The following is a 17,435-nucleotide window of genomic DNA, read 5'->3' on the forward strand; positions in this document are numbered from 1 at the left end:
GATCCTCCCGGACCGGGGCACGAACCCATGTCCCCTGCATCGGCAGGCGGACTCGCAACCACTGCGCCACCAGGGAAGCCCTGTAGATAAACTTGAATTTGGCAGTGAATGAGTTTGCCCAGGGAGAAAGTGTACTTTGAAAAGATGACAGAGTTGGAGATTTAAGATACATTAGATTTGAGAGGGAAGTGGATGAAAAGATGTCAGTGAATGACATAAAATTTTTAAATAGTTTTTTAATTTAAAAAAGTAAAGAGTACATGTCATAGAAGTCTCTTAATGTCAGACATCATAAAGAGGTCAAGAAAGATTTGGACAGAAAGTGTGAAAATGATTGGGGAAAAGTGGTTTTTGTTTTTTTTTGGCTGCGTTGAGTCTTCGTTGCTGCACATGGGCTTTCTCTAGTTGTGGCAAGCAGGGGCTGTTCTTTGTTGTGTAGCATGGGCTTCTCATTGCAGTGGCTTCTCTTCTTGAGGAGCACAGGCTCTAGGCATGCGGGCTTCAGTAGTTGTGGCTCGTGGGCTCTAGAGCGCAGGCTTAGTAGTTGTGGCTCACAGGCTTAGTTGCTCCACAGCATGTGGGATCTTATCGGACCAGGGCTCAAACCCGTATCCCCTGCATTGGCAGGCAGATTCTTAACCACTGCGCCACCAGGGAAGTCCTGGGGAAAAGATTTTTTAAAACAGTTTGCAGATAGAGGTAAAGTTAGAGCAATTTGGAGGCTTGAGATGGGGAAAGGGGACTGTTAGAATTTAGGTAGCATTGGAGTAGATTAGACTTCTTTATTTCCAGCAGTGTGGTAGATTAGATGTGCAGAGGAAACAAACTTCTTGGTACCAAGAACTAAAAATACTAGACAAAATGTGGAAAACATTTGCTGAACTTTGAAATACGTAAATAGAAAACCAGAAACTTTCAGAAAGCTTGATTCAACACAGATAAAGAGCATTAGAGCTACTTGACATCTGCTTGAGTCCTGGTGGTATAGAGCCTGGTTATTGGAACACATCCAGGTATAAGAGACAAAGGACAAAGCCTAGAGCAGACAGAAGTTCACATCAGATTTCCCTGCATAGATGTGTAACTCCTTAATGGTGACACCAGTGTAAGAGCAAATAGAAACAAATCTATCACAGAAGCTAGATCCTTGTTTCAGTGTTAGCTTTGGGTGGAGCAGAAAAAAGAGTTTCTGAACACAAGCTCATACTCACCTCCTGTCTCTCATGCAGATTTATATTGCCTGTGAGACAAAGAAAAAAATTAATTAAAATTTGTTGTAGGTTGGTCACGCCCCCAGTTGCCTTGCAGAGCCAAAGGCAAGCTTAATTTCCGTTCAGTATAAAGCTAATTTTTTTTGATCAGTGTATCCTCCATCTTGGTTGACGTAGCATTCTCATTTACTCCAGCAGCCCAGAAATGGCAGCCTTTATTTTGCAATTGAAAGGCAAATAAATCAACCAGAAACTATGTATATTCAGTTTTTCCAACTTAACATGTTAAAAAAAGGAAGACAGCAAAATCTGAGCATTTAACAGTGTATCATTACAGTGTCCAGCATCCAATCAAAAATTAATAGACATGCCAAGAAGCAAGAAGGTATGACTTAGTGGAATAAAAATCAGTCAGTGGGAACTGCCACAGAAATAACGTGATGGAATTAACAGACAAGTACATTAAAACAGCTATCCTTGAGAATTTGAAGGAAAACATGAATATAGCGAATAGTAAAAATGGAAGATATTTATAAAATCTAATGTTAACTTCTTTAGGTGATAAATATCTGCAATGAAAATTTCACTGAATGGGATAACAGCAGATTAGACACTACAGAAGAAAAGATCTTTGTACTTGCAGAAATACTAATAAAATCTATCTAAAATGAAGTGTAGAGGTGGGGAAAAAAGACTGATATAAAATGAATGGAATTTCAGTGACCTGTGATACAGTATCAGCAGGGCCAACATACATAGGATCTGAGTCTTATAAGGAGGAATAAAAAATATTTGAAGAAATAATCCTCAGAACTTTTTCACCCTCAGAACTTTTTCACACTTAATGAAAGTTATCAGCCCATAGATCCATGAAGTCCCACAAATCCCAAGCAGGATACACAAACATACAGAAATCAAGGGACATCATTATCAAATTTCTTAAAACCGGTGGTTAAGAGAAAATCTTAAAATTAACCAGCAAAAGCAAAGAGACAAGAAAACACATAGTATACAGAGGAACTCTGGAACGAATCACAGCAGATGGATTGTCAGAGATGTTGTAAGACAGAAGACAATAAAAATAATGTCTTTAAAATGCTGGAAGGGGAAAAAAAACCTATCAATTTAATATTCTATAACCAGTGAAATACCCTTCGGAAATGAAGGCAAAATAAACATTATCAGAAAAACAAGCTTAAAGAATTGGTTGCCAGCAGGTTTATGGTAGTAGAAATGTTCTTCAAACAGAAAAATCATATTAGGTGGAAACATGGCTCTACCAAAGGAGTGAAGAGTTCCAGAAATTTTCAGTAAATAAATATAAAACACCCTTTTCTTATATTCTTTTGAAGTTCATGTGGAATTATATCAAGATAGCATCATATTCTGGACCATAAATCATCTTAATAAACTTTAAAAGTTTGAAATCATACAGACTATATTTTAAGAACACAATGGAATTAGAATTCAGTAACACAAGATATCTTGACATTCCCCAAGTAAGTGAAAAGTTAACACACTTCTAAATAGCCCATAAGTCAAAGAGGAAATCACAGACAAAATTAGAAAATCTTTTAAATTGAATAAAACTGAAAACACATAAAAATTTTATGGAGTATAGCTAAGTCTGTGTTTTTAGCTTTACAAAGTTACGTTATTAAACAAAAAAGGTCTAAGCCCAAACTCTCACCTTTAGGAAGCTAAAGACAGTAGAACAAATGAAACCCAAGTTAGATGGAAGAAAAATGATAAATATAAGAGCAAAAATAAACAGAAAGAATTAGAGAAATCAATGAAAGCTTACACTGGTTTATCAAAAAAAATTTTTTAAAAGAACTGTAGCTGAAAGGATTAAGAAAAAAGAAATTGGATTAGCATATCAGGAATGAAAGAGAGGATATCAGTGCAATTGCTACATACCATAACAGGACAATAAGGGAGCATAATGAACAGTTTTATGCCAATAAATTTGATAAAAAAGAGCACATTCTTTGAAAAACACCAGCTACTAAAACTCAAGAATAAATAGCCTAAAGAGCCCTACATCTATTTAAGAAATTCAACTTGCAGTTTAAAACCATTCTACAATGAAAACTCAAAGCCCAAATAGCTTCAATCATGACTATTTAAGGAAAAAATAATACTAAGTATATAAAAACTATTCCAGAAAGTAGGAGCATTTTCCCAACTCATTTTATGAAGGCCAGCATTACCCGGATTCTGAAACCAAGCAGCACATTACCAGAAAACTACACACTATTAAGCATGAATGCAAACGGTACAACATATTATCAGATTGAATCCAGTATGTTGAATGTATAGCATACCATGACCACGTGGGTTCATTTCAGGAATGCAAGGTTGGATTAACATTAGAAAATCAATTAGTGTATTTTACGAAATTAACAGTAAGTGAGTAAATCATAATCATCTAACTAGGTAAAGAGAAAACATTTGCCAAAATCTAACATCCATTTTTAATTTTTTTTAAAAACCTGATTTTTAGAAATAAAAGGCATACAGATAGGAAAGGAAGAAGAAAAAAATATCTGTTTACAGATGATATGATCTATAGAAAACTTCCTAAGAAATCTATCAAAAAAACCACTGAACCAGGCTTCCCTGGTGAGAATTTCACTTTTATTCCTTTGCACTTAAAACATTGTCAGAAAAAGCACTGGACTAGAAATATATGTATTTAAAGTTTAGTTCTTTATTCAATATTTAGCTGTTGAGTCTCTTAACTGGACCTTCATTTTTAAAGAAGTAAGCTCTATTCTTTCTGCTCCTCATCTCAGAGAGTGAGAATTGTTTTTTGGACCCACCACGTATTATTAGGGAAACATGGGCCAACTTTGAATTTATTGTGGGTACTGTAATGTACCTTATTCAGGAAACTATCAACTTGCCTGTGAAAGACAAATGCATATGGTATTGGGCTGGCCAAAAGGTTCGTTCGGTTTTTTCTGCAGGATGGCTCTAGTAGCACTTAGTTGTCTTTAACTTCATTCAAAACAATTTTGTTAGATTGTATGTGACAGTTGTCATATCAGCGTACATTAAAAAAAAGACTTATCAGGACTTCCCTTGTGGCGCAGTAGTTAAGAATCCGCCTGCCAATGCAGGGGACATGGGTTCGATCCCTGGTCCGGGAAGATCCCACATGCCACGGAGCAACTGAACCCATGCGCCACAACTACTGAGCCTGTGTGCCACAACTACTGAAGCCTGTGTGCTAAAGCCCGTGCTCTGCAGCAAGAGAAGCCACCGCGATAAGAAACCTGCGCACCTCAACGAAGAGTAGCCCCCTCTCGCCGCGACTAGAGAAAGACTGCGTGTAGTAACGAAGGCCCAACGTAGCCAAAAATAAATAAATAAATTCTTAAATAAAAAAAGACTTATCAAAATTGGTGAATTTTTGTGTAGCCATTTTAATATTGAAGATAGAAGGAAAAAAGCAACATTTTCGGCATATTATGCTTTATTATTTCAAAAAAGGTAAAAACCCAACTGAAATGCAAAAAAAGATTTGTGCAGTGGTTGGAGAAAGTGCTGTGAGTGATCGAACGTGTCAGAAATGGTTTGTGAAGTTTCATGCTGGAGATTTCTCACTGGACAATGCTCCATGGTCGGGTAGACCAGGTGAAGTTTAGTGATCAAATTGAGACATTAATTGAGAACAGTCAACATTATACCATGTGAGAGATAGCCGCCATACTCAAAATATCTAAATCAAGTATTGAAAATCATTCGCATCAGCTTGGTTACGTGAATCGCTGCGATGTTTGGGTTCCACATAAGTTAAGCGAAAAAAAACCTTGACCGTATTTCCACATGCGAATCTCTACTGAACATAACAAAAATGTTCCATTTTCAAAACAAATTGTGACGGGCGATGAAAAGTGGATACTGAACAATAATGTGGAATGGAAGAGATCATGGGGCAAGCGAAATGAACCACCAACAACCACTTCTAAGGCCGGTCTTCATCCAGAGAAGGTGATGTTGTATATATGGTGGGATTGGAAGGGAGTCCTCTATTATGAACTCCTTCTGGAAAACAAAACGAGTAATTCCAAAAAATACTTTTCCCAGTTAGACCAACTGAAAGCAGCAGTTGATGATCCAGAATTAGTCAGCAGAAAACGCATAATCTTCCATCAGGATAACGCAAGACCACATGTTTCTTTGATGACCAGGCAAAAACTGTTACAGCTTGTCTGGGAAGTTCTGATTCATCCTCCGTATTCACCAGACATTGCACCTTTGGATTTCCATTTATTTAGGTCTTTACAAAATTCTCTTAATGGAAAAAATTTCTATTCCCTGGAAGACTGTAAAAGGCACCTGGAACAGTTCTTTGCTCAAAAAGATAAAAAGTTTTGGGAAGATGGAATTATGAAGTTGCCTGAAAAATGGCAGAAGGTAGTGGAACAAAAGGGTGAATACGTTGTTCAATAAAGTTCTTGGTGAAAATGAAAAATGTGTCTTTTATTTTTACTTAAAAACCGAAGGCACTTTTTTGGTCAACCCAATATTATGATATTTAATCTTGCTATGAAAAATAGAGTGGTATTCCTTGTCTTTTATCCTTTGTAAAGTTATTTAAATAACCAGTTGTGTTCAGTTTTTATCATGTGTGATTTGTTGTCTTATTTAGTGAACGGAGTTCCGTCTCGAAGTCCAAGATTGGTTTCTTCTGGGGATGACTGTGTGGATAGTCTGCTGCAGCGGTTGGTACAACATGAGGACCAAGAGCCCCTGGAGAAAAATATTGATGCTGTGATTGCATCTGCCTCTGTGCCACCTTCCTCCAGTCCAGTCCATAGCCACAGCAAGGAACGAACCCTGGGAAAACCAGACAGCCTTCTAGTGCCTGCAGTCCCCAGTGACTCTTGCAGTAGTAGCATCTCACTCCTTTCTGAAAAGTTGCCCAGCAGCCATTCCCCCCATCATATCAAGAGAAGTGTAGTAGAAGCTATGCAGCGCCAAGCTCGGAAAATGTGCAATTATGACAAAATTTTGGCCACCAAGAAAAACCTAGACCACGTCAATAAAATTTTAAAAGCCAAAAAACTTCAAAGACAGGCCAGGACAGGGAATAACTTTGTGAAACGCAGACCAGGTCGACCTCGGAAATGTCCCCTCCAAGCTGTGGTATCAATGCAAGCATTCCAAGCTGCCCAATTTGTCGGCCCAGAATTAAATGAAGGTGAAGAAGGAACAGCACTGCACCTTGGCCCTGATACAGTTACAGATGTCATTGAAGCTGTCGTTCAGAGTATAAACCTGAACTCAGAACATAAAAAGGGACTGAAGAGGAAAAGTTGGCTGTTGGAAGAACAGACCAAGAAAAAGCAGAAGCCATTCCCAGAAGAAGAAGAACAAGAAAATACTAAAAGGTAATTTCTTGTTTAACATTTTGAGTAGACGAAACTAGCTTATACACAAATGTAACATATCTGTGCAGCTGAATTGTTCATTTAATCTAACAACCTTTTACTATATAAGACCTGTTCTTTTTTGTTATAAGTGTTCTTACTTATGGCTGTCCAAAATTATAAATAATTAAGAAGCAAGGGGGAATGTAACAATCTAACACAAGGCCCTTACTATACAGATGAGGAAATCAAGACCCAGAGAGATTGTGTGTTTTATCCAGTGTATAAATATGAGTGGAATTATTTTTACTATCACACTATCTTATCTCCTTTGTGCTCTAAAACTTTTCATCCCTATCGTCAAATACATTTTTTAAGTCTTTCTGCATGTTAGATTTTTTCTTAATTAATTAAATAATTAATTTATGGCTGCGTTGGGTCTTTGTTGCTGCGCGTGGGCTTTCTTTAGTTGCAGCGAGCGGGGGCTACTCTTTGTTGCAGTGCGCGGCTTCTCATTGTGGTGGCTTCTTGTTGCAGAGCACGGGCACTAGGCGCTTGGGCTTCTGTAGTTGTGGCTTGCGGGCTCTAGAGCGCAGACTCAGTAATTGTGGTGCACGGGCTTAGTTGCTCCGCGGCATGTGGGATCTTCCCGGACCAGGGCTCGAACCCGTGTCCCCTGCATTGGCAGGCAGATGCTTAATTAGTACGCTACGAGGGAAGCCCCTAGATTGTTTTTTAATAGTTTCTTTTTTATATTTCTACTTTTCCCCAAAAGGTGTAGGGCAGAAGTCAAAGATCACCCCCCCACCCCTGAGAAGACCATTTCATCCTTTTGTTATATATCCAACCAGATTCTTCCCCTGAAGGAATATTTGATTTTTGTTTTACTTATTTATTTACTTTTTGGCCTCTCCATGTAGCATATGGGATCTTAGTTCCCTGACCAGGGATAGAACCCGTGTCCCCTGCCGTGGAAGCACGCAGTCTTAACCACTGGACCACCTCTGTTTACAGAAGTTTTTCATAGCTCTCTATGCATACATCTATGAAAAAATACTTTTTTTATAGAGAATATATGGGATTTAAATTTCTTTCCTGAGAATACACGCTCATAAATAAATCAGTGAAACTAGAAGTTTACTGATTCAGGAGTTAAAGTCTCTTCACATGATCTCATTTCTTCTCAAATCCTGTTTTCATGGGTAAGACAGTTAATATATTGTGTATCCTTTGATACTTTTCTTATGCATTTACAAATATGTGCATATGCAAAGCTGTTATTTTATATAAGTGGTAACATATTATACTTTGTAACAACTTTTCTCTTTATATATCTTGGCGATCTTGTCATTTAGTACATATAGAATTACCTTATTGCATCTTAAGAATATATCATAATTTAATTTTTTCCTTCATAGGGTTACATATTACCTTTTTACATATAGGTCTTAAATCAGCTGAAATTTACTCTTGTATAAGGTATGAGTTAGTGCCATGTTTATTACCAGTTATTTATCAAGGTTGCAGATTTGTAAGCATTTTTGTTTTATATGCAGTGTCTATAATTTATATTCCCATTGGATTTTTGTGAATTTTTATTTTTGAAGGGGGAAAAAATTTAATTAAGAGATTTAAATTTATTTATTTATTTTTGCGGTACACGGGCCTCTCACTGTTGTGGCCTCTCCCGTTGCGGAGCACAGGCTCTGGACGCTCAGGCTCAGCGGCCATGGCTCACGGGCCCAGCCACTCCGTGGCATGTGGGATCTTCCCAGACCGGGCCCCGAACCTGTGTCCCCTGCATCGGCAGGCAGACTCTCAGCCACTGCGCCACCAGGGAAGCCCAATTTTTTGAATTTTTAAATGGCGGTCTTACCACTATTAATTGATCATCATTTCCCTACTTGTTTGAAATGATACCTTTATCATATAATAAATTCTTAAATATCTTTGGGTCTTAGAGTCTTCTTTTATATTTTTATATTCTCTTCCCATCAGTATGTTTTGTTATCGATCTGTTACTTCTGTTTTAATTACTGAGGCTTTTAAAATATCTACAAACAGAATGACTTTTGCCTTCACTATAGTAAGAAAGTGACAATTTGAGACATCTTAACCATTCACTTTAGGAAGGGTCATGTTAAAAATGCGCCTCAGAGGGCTTCCCTGGTGGCGCAGTGGTTGAGAGTCCGCCTGCCGATGCAGGGGACATGGTTCGTGCCCCGGTCCGGGAAGATCCCACATGCCGTGGAGCGGCTGGGCCCGTGGGCCATGGCTGCTGAGCCTGTGCGTCCGGAGCCTGTTCTCCGCAGCGGGAGAAGCCACAACAGTGAGAGGCCCGCGTATTGCAAAAAAAAAAAAAAAAAAAAATGCACCTCAGAGAAAAGGCTTTATTTCAGGTAAGCCCTTCTGTTCCAGCAAGTTCTAGTAGCATTAATCAGCAACATTAAACACTTATTTTCCACAATTTATATTCTGGAATTTGAGGAGATTATAAAGAGAAAGATACAGTTTCCACCCTCAAGAGATTGTGTAGGTAAGGACATGGCACAGTGAGTTCCCAGAGATAGCAACAGTTTTTCACCTTTCTCGAACTGGAACCTACTGTAGCACTTGTTATATAGCAGGAGTTTGTTCATTTGTTTCTTTATTTTATTTTTTAAATAAATTTATTTATTTATTTTTGGCTGCATTGGGTCTTCGTTGCTGCGCACTGTCTTTCTCTACTTGCAGCGAGCAGGGACTACTCTTCGATGCAGTGCACGGGCTTCTCAATGAAATGGCTTCTCTTGTTGTGGAGCACGAGCTCCAGGCCTGCAGGCTTCACTAGTTGTGGCACGTGGGCTCAGTAGTTTTGGCTCTCAGGCTCCTGAGCACAGCACAGTATTTGTGGCACACGGGCTTAGTTGCTCCGCAGCATGTGAGATCTTCTGGACCAGGGCTCAAACCCATGTCACCTGCATTGGCAGGCAGATTCTTAACCACTGCACCATCAGGGAAGTCCCTCTTCATTTATTTCTAAATTAAGTATTTATTGCAAAATTATTTCATGTGCTGAGGGTAAATACAGTTGTAAGCAAATATAGAAATATTCCCTATCCTCATGGTTCTTACATTCTAACTATCATGAAGAATTATTTAGGTTTATGAGCTTATATTAGAGGTAATTGACTCAGCTTTTTTTGTGGAAGTAATGACTAAGGTAAAATCTGAAGAACAGACTTTATTTGTTATTTAGAGGAGCAACGCCAGAGCGTACATTTTAGACTGGTAAGTATGAAAAGGCATGGCAGGTTCAGGGAAATGAAAGAAACGTTTTGCGGCCAAAACACGTCAATTAGAGTAGTATGGTGTCAAATGAGTCTAGAGAAAAGGTGGTAGGGACCAGATATTGCAGAGGTCCTTGTACACCATGTTAAAGAGTTTGATCAGTACTCATTGGTTAATAACAAAGCAGAATGCAAAAGAATATTGTAATGATTATGAGCTGGGTTCTAGATTCAGAAAAACCTGGGTTCAAATCCTGGATCTAAAAGGAAAAAAAAAATTTTTTAACTCATGTAAAAAAAATAAAATTACAATTAAAATATTTAAAATATTTAGAACTGAGTAAATACTGTACTACATATTGAAATTTGTGGGATGTATCTAAAGAGCTACCTAGAGGGAGATTCATAGCCATTAACGCTTACATTATTTTCAAGAATGCTGAAAATTTATGAATGAAGATATTGCCAAACAAAACTTGTGTTTGCTCGCTGGTACACAGTAAAGCCAAACTAATGATACCAAGTTGTGGTGAGGGAAAGTGCAGCATTTATTACAGGATGCCAAGCAAGGAGTTCAGGACAGGTAGTGCTTAAAAAACCCTAATTCCCTGATGGGTTTTAGGAGAACACTTTTATCTTTAATTTTTTTTTTTTTTTTTCCAGTACACGGGCCTCTCACTGTTGTGGCCTCTCCCGTTGCGGAGCACAGGCTCCAGACGCGCAGGCTCAGCAGCCATGGCTCACGGGCCCAGCCGCTCCGCGGCATCTGGGATCCTCCCAGAACGGGGCACAAACCCGTGTCGCCTGCATCGGCAGGCAGACTCCCAACCACTGCGCCACCAGGGAAGCCCTATCTTTAATTTTTAAAATTAATCTTTAGTGGAGTATAGTTCTCTACAATGTTGTGTTAGTTTCTGCTGTACAGCAAAGTGAATCAGCTATATGTATACATATCCCCTCTTTTTTGGATTTCCTTCCCATTTAGATCACTACAGAGCACTGAGTAGAGTTCCCTGAGCTATATACAGTAGGTTCTCATTAGTTATCTATTTTATACATGATATTGATAGTGTATATATGTCAATCCCAATCTCACAATTCATCCCACCTCCCTCCTTTCGCTCTTGGCATCCATTCGTTTGTTCTCTACATCTTTGTCTCTATTTCTGCTTTGCAAATAAGATCATCTGTACTGTTTTTCTAGACTCCACATATATGCGTTAATATACGATATTTGTTTTTCTCTTTCTGAGTTACTTCACTCTTTATGACAGTCTCTAGGTCCATCCACTTCTCTACAAATGACCCAGTTTTGTTCCTTTTTATGGCTGAGTAATATTCCATTGTATATATGTACCACATCTTCTTTATCCATTCTTCTGTTGATGGACATTTAGGTTGCTTCCATATCCTGACTATTGTAAATAGCGCTGCAATGAACATTGGGGTGCATGTGTCTTTTTCAATTATGGTTGCTGGGTCATATGGTAGTTCTATATATAGTTTTTTAAGGAACCCACCATACTGTTCTCCATAGGTGGCCGTATCAATTTACATTCCCAGCAGTGCAAGAGGGTTCCCTTTTCTCCACACCCTCTCCAGCATTTACTGTTTGTAGATTTTTTGATGATGGCCATTCTGACTGCTGTGAGGTGATACCTCGTTGTAGTTTTGATTTGCATTTCTCTAATAATTAGTGATGTTGAGCATCATTTCATGTGTTTGTTGGCCATCTGTATGTCTTCTTTGGAGAAATGTCTATTTAGGTCTTCTGCTCATTTTTTGATTGGGTTGTTTGTCTTTCTCATAATGAGCTGCATGAGCTGTTTGTATAATTTGGAGGTTAATCTTTTGTCACTTGCTTCATTTGCAAATATTTTCTCCCTTTCTCATGGTTGTCTTTTTGTCTTGTTTATGGCTTCCTTTGCTGTGCAAAAACTTTTAAGTTTAATTAGGTCCCTTTTGTTTATTTTTGTTTTTATTTTCATTACTCTAGGAAGTGGGTCTAAAAAGATCTTACTGTAATTTATGTCAAAGACTGTTCTGCCTATGTTTTCCTCTAAGAGTTTTATAGTGTCTACCTTACCTTCAGGTCTTTAATCCATTTTGAGTTTATTTTTGTGTATGGTGTTAGGGAGTGTTCTGATTTCATTCTTTTACATGTAGCTGTCCAGTTTTCCCAGCACCACTTATTGAAGAGGCTGTCTTTTCTCCATTGTATATTCTTGCCTCCTTTGTCATAGATTAGGTGACCATAAGTGCATGGATTTATCTCTGGGCTTAGGAAAGCATTTTTAAAGGCCAGGTGAGGGAGGGGCGTCCCAGATATATGATGAGCTCATGCACAAATCTCCGACTGGTTGATGGTGAGGTAACAGGGTGGTGTCACAGAGGTTAAGATTATCAATCCTTAGGTGCCAGTAGGTCTGTGGTGCTTATGATCATTAAGTAAGTAATTTCTTCCATTTGGTTTTAGCATCTGTAAAACAATTTCAGCAGATGTGCATCAGATACTATTATCTAGGTACTTCAGAGAGGAACTAAAGCAGAGGATATAGGGGAGGGGTCTGTCCTGGGAAGACCCCGTAGGGTCCTCCTTGGTTACAAAGAGTCCAGTTAAGCAATTCTAAAAACGATGGGACTTCCCTGGTGGCACAGTGGTTAAGAATCCGCCTGCCAATGAAAGGAACACGGGTTTGAGCCTTGGTCCGGGAAGGTTCCACATGCCGGCGGAGCAACGAAGCCTGCGAGCGACAACTACTGAAGCCCGTGCGCCTGGAGCCCGTACTCCACAACAAGAGAAGCCACCGCAATGAGCAGCTTGCACACTGCAACGAAGCGTAATCCTCCCCTTGCCGCAACTAGGGAAAGCCTGTGTGCAGCAACAAAGACCCATTGCAGCCAAAATTTTTAAATAAATTTATTTAAAAAATAAAAGAAATTAGAAAAATGAGAATAAGCCCCAAAATGTAAAGGACAGAGATAAAACATATACATTAAATTAACAAAATAAAGCTAAGGTACAGTAGAGAGAATCACTGAAGACCAAAGTTAGTAATACTAATGATAACGAATGAAATATACAAACTTCTGGTAAGGTTGATCAATAAAGGAAGAGAAAGGGAATAATAAAATTAGGAACTAAAAAGGAAATAAGCTATATATGAGAGATTAAAGTGTGACTACCCAACAAATTGTAAAACTCAGTTGAAATGTATGTGGTGTATTCCTAGGAAAAATACCTACTAGGAAAGAAATACCCTTTGTGCTTCTGTAATGTAAATTGAATCTACAACATCTTGCTACACGAAAGCACCAGGACCAGGTTTAAAAGAGAGTTCTGTCTCTCTTTAAAAAGATCATTTGAGTCTCATTAAAAAACACTTTAGAGAATATGAAAGGAGTTTGAAGAGGAATACACATAACAGAAAGTATATAAATAGAAGTAACCAGTTTTAAAAAATTATTTTTAATAAATTTATTTTTTTGTTTTGGCAGCATTGGGTCTTCGTTGCTGTGTGCAGCCTTTCTCTCGTGGTGGGTGCGCGGGCTTCTCATTGCGGTGGCTTCTCTTGTTGCGGAGCACAGGCTTAGTTGCTCCACAGCATGTGGGATCTTCCCGAGCCAGGGCTTGAACCCTGGCAGGCAGATTCTTAACCACTGTGCCACCACGGAAGCCCTAAAAAATTTTTTTATAGAGTTAGCACCCATGTAGATACAGAACAGGTGAACATATAGAACATTGGTAGCATCCCATGTTCTTTCCCAGTCATACACCACTTTCTTGCCAGTAGCTATAATCGATCTCCTGACTTTTACCTTTTTTTATACCATTTAAGTATTCAATGTAGACAATATAGTTTAGTTTATCCTTCCTGAACTTCACTGAAATGGAATTATACAGGACATATGCTTTTGTGCTTCACCTTTTTTGCTCAACATACAAATGTAAAACCATCTCTGTTGTTGCATGTTGCTGTAGTTACCTCTTTTTTGTTATTTTATAATTATCCATTGTATGTAATAGTTTTTCTTTTTTTAAAATTTTTTTGAAGTATAGTTGATTTACGATGTGTTAATTTCTGCTGTACAGCAAAGTGACTCAGTTATATATATATTCTTTTTCATATCCTTTTCTACTTGTGGTTTATCACAGAATATTGAATATAGCTCCCTGTGCTATACAGTAGGACCTTTTTATCCATCCTATATATACTAGTTTGCACTTGCTAATCCCAAACTCCCAATCCTTTCCTTCTCCACCTCTCCTCCCCCTTGGCAACCACAAGTCTGTTCTCTATGTCTGTGAGTCTGTTTCTGTTTTGTAGATAGGTTCATTTGTGTCGTATTTTAGATTCCACATGTAAGTTATATCATATGGTATTTGTCTTTCTCTTTCTGACTTACTTTGATGAGTATGATAATCTCTAGATCCATCCATGTTGATGCAGATATAGAGTTTTTTTGTTTTACTGTTGGGTTATTTTCATTTTGACACTATTACCCCAAAATGCTGCTCTTAACATTCCTCTAATGTTCACTGGTGGATATGGACACTAATTCCTCTAGGGATATATACCTAGGAATGGAATCACTGAATGAAACAATGGATTTGCCCCAAGACTTAATTTTAAGCTGTGGTATATTGAGCTAGCATGGAACTGAATATAGAATTGGATAAGAGAAACGGATCCATACATGCAAGCTTGCTATATGATGGAGGTGACACTACATATCAATAAGGAAATAAAATTATATTCAATAAATGGTGCCCCAGAAGTTGATATTGCATAGGAATGGGAATGAAATTGGATTCTGTCTTAATCCATGTATAAAAATCAGTTCCCAGTTGGTTAAATAAATACATAAGTATAGAAAGCAAACCTTCAAACTTTTAAAGGCTAATACAGAAGGAGGAAAACTTTATGACCTTGTTTCTCAGAAAGTCTATAAACAAGATATCAAAAGCAGTAACCATACAGGTAAAGATTGATATACTGCATTATTATTAAAACTAAGAATTTCCGTTTATCAGACATCATCCAAATAAATGTATGAAGACTTGCTACGAACTGGGAGAAGAAATTTATAAGATATAATTTATAGGGCTTCCCTAGTGGCGCAGTGGTTGAGAGTCTGCCTGCTGATGCAGGGGATGTGGGTTCGTGCCCCGGTCCGGGAAGATCCCACATGCCACGGAGCGGCTGGGCCCGTGAGCCATGGCTGCTGAGCCTGCACGTCCGGAGCCTGTGCTCCGCAATGGGAGAGGCCACAACAGTGAGAGGCCCACGTACCGCCAAAAAAAACAAAAGATTTAGTTTATACATTTTTGGTATGTAACCAAAAAGGTATTTCAAAACAACCCAGTATGATCCAGCAATTACCTTTTACATAGCTTAGGAAAACTGCCCAATGATCACCAGAAAGCATTTTTTGGAAAGGTAGTAGCAAGGTTGATTATAATATATAGAAACTGGAAATATCCCAGATTAATAGGAAAAGGAATAAGTATGTTGTAGTTTTTTGTACAATGGAATATGATATGGTAATAAAAAGTAATGAATTATAACTGACATGTAATGATAATGAATGAGTCTTAGAGACAAGATTAAGTGAAAGAAACAAGACCCTAAAAATGATATACTAACTGATTTTGTTTTTATAAAGCAAAAAAAAGCCACAAAAAATAAACAGTGTATTGTGTTAATGTAGATAAATATATCATAAGCCATATTTTATTTTATTTATTTTTTATTTTTTTGGCTGTGCCATGTGGCTTGCGAGATCTTAGTTCCCTGACCAGGGATTGAACCCGGGCCATGGCAGTAAAAGCACTGAGTCCTAACCACTGGACAGCCAGGGAATTCCCATAAAGCCATATTTTAAAATGCCTTACCTCCTCTTCTTTCTCTTTTCTTTCCTGAAGAATTCAATCTTAAAGCCATTTGGTAGGTATCTGTATGGGATGTGGAAACCATGGTGATCCTGAGCTGGGTGTTGGAGGCTTAATGAGGTGAAGAGTTGGGTTATGGGGCGAGGGCAACGGAATGTTAGCCCAGCCTACGGTGTCAGAGCCCGAGTGGGATAAGAAGGATGCTCTTGTAATGAGAGTGCACAGTGTGGGGTATTAGGGACCAGCAAGGTTAGGAAGTATCCATCTCAGATCTCCTTAATAGGAATTTTAAAAATTCTATGAGTAGGCATTTGCATTTCCTTTATAAGCCCCCAAGGTGATTCTGATATATATGGTCTGTAGACAGAACTTGGAGAAACATGGCACTTGAAGAGTTTATATATGTAGAATATATACATACACATATAAGCAGGAAAGCAGAAAACATTTTTGATTGTGGGAGGAAGAAACATAAGGTAAGACACAGAAAAAATGAATTTGGCTATAAGGAGAATAGGAAAAAAATAATAAAATATGAAACCAATCCATCCATCTCATAACCAAGTAAGATTTATCCCAGTTATACAAAACTTGTTCAACATTTGAAAATCAGTTAATGTAATCCATCACGTTAGCAGGCTAAAGAAGAAATATCACATGGTCATATCAGTAAATGCAGAAAATTTTTTGACAAAAATCTAACACATGTTCATGATAAAGAGCTAGCAATCTAGGAATAAAAAGAAACTACCTCAACCTAATAAAAGCTATATGTAAAAAACCCACAGCTGACAACTTCAGTGGTGAAAGACAGAGGTTTTCCACTATTATCAGAAACTAGGAAAGGAAGCCCACTTTTGTTGCTTCAGTTCAATTTTGTATTGAAATTCCTAACCAGAGCAGTTAGGCAAGAAAAAGAAAAGCCTGTGTTTATGGGGTGGAAGACTTAAGATATCAGTACTACTCAAAGTGATCTACAGATTCAGTGCAATCCCTATTAAAATCCCAGTGATGTTTTCTGTGAAATAGAAAAATCCATCTTAAAATTCACGAAGAATCTCAAGGGATTCCAAATAGCCAAAACAATCTTGAAGAAAAGGAACAAAATTGGAGGACTCACACTTCTATATTTTTTTCTTTTTATTGTCCTTTTGCACTGGCTACGACCTTTAACTCTGACCTTGAATTTAAGTTATGAGAGCAGACATTTGTTTTTTCATTGATATTAGGGAAACTGTATTCAGTCTCTCACTATTAAGTATGAGGCAAAAAGAAAATCTAGGAAATTCCCTGATACATCATTGCTTAGGTCCCAAGGTACCTAGCCAATCTGTGTGCTTATGTTTATTTTATATATAATTTCATGGGTTTATAGTTGTACTTAATGGGAGGATAGGTAGAAGTGTCTATTCCATCTTTGCCTGGAACTATATTCACCTTAATTTTTAAAGATGTTTTTGATTGATTTAGAATTCTCTTTTGACAGGCTCCTCCCCTCCCCTTCCTTTTAGCACTTCCAGATGTCTTTTCATTGCCTTCTGGCTTGCATTATTTCAGACATGAAATCTGCATTCATTCTTATTTTTGTACTCCTGTATAGACTGTATTTCTTCTCTGGCTCTTTTTATTTTCTTCATCAGTAGTTTTCAGAAAGTTTATTATGATATGCCATACTTGATTT

General features: G+C 37.9%; 1 protein-coding gene across 6 annotated transcripts in view; it reads left to right on the forward strand.

Annotated features, from left to right (window-relative positions):
• ASH1L (ASH1 like histone lysine methyltransferase) overlaps positions 1 to 17,435 on the forward strand; it is a 218,158-nt gene that overhangs the window by 85,994 nt on the left and 114,729 nt on the right. For all 6 annotated transcript variants that reach the window (XM_081219400.1, XM_081219399.1, XM_081219401.1 and 3 more), the window contains one exon: positions 5,872 to 6,613. In XM_081219400.1, the coding sequence (XP_081075526.1) occupies positions 5,872 to 6,613 (742 nt within the window). The remainder of the gene's footprint in view (positions 1 to 5,871; positions 6,614 to 17,435) is intronic.

This window comes from Mesoplodon bidens (assembly GCF_964165515.1).
Source record: "Mesoplodon bidens genome assembly, chromosome: 2".
In the NCBI taxonomy this organism is placed as follows: Eukaryota; Metazoa; Chordata; class Mammalia; order Artiodactyla; family Ziphiidae; genus Mesoplodon; species Mesoplodon bidens.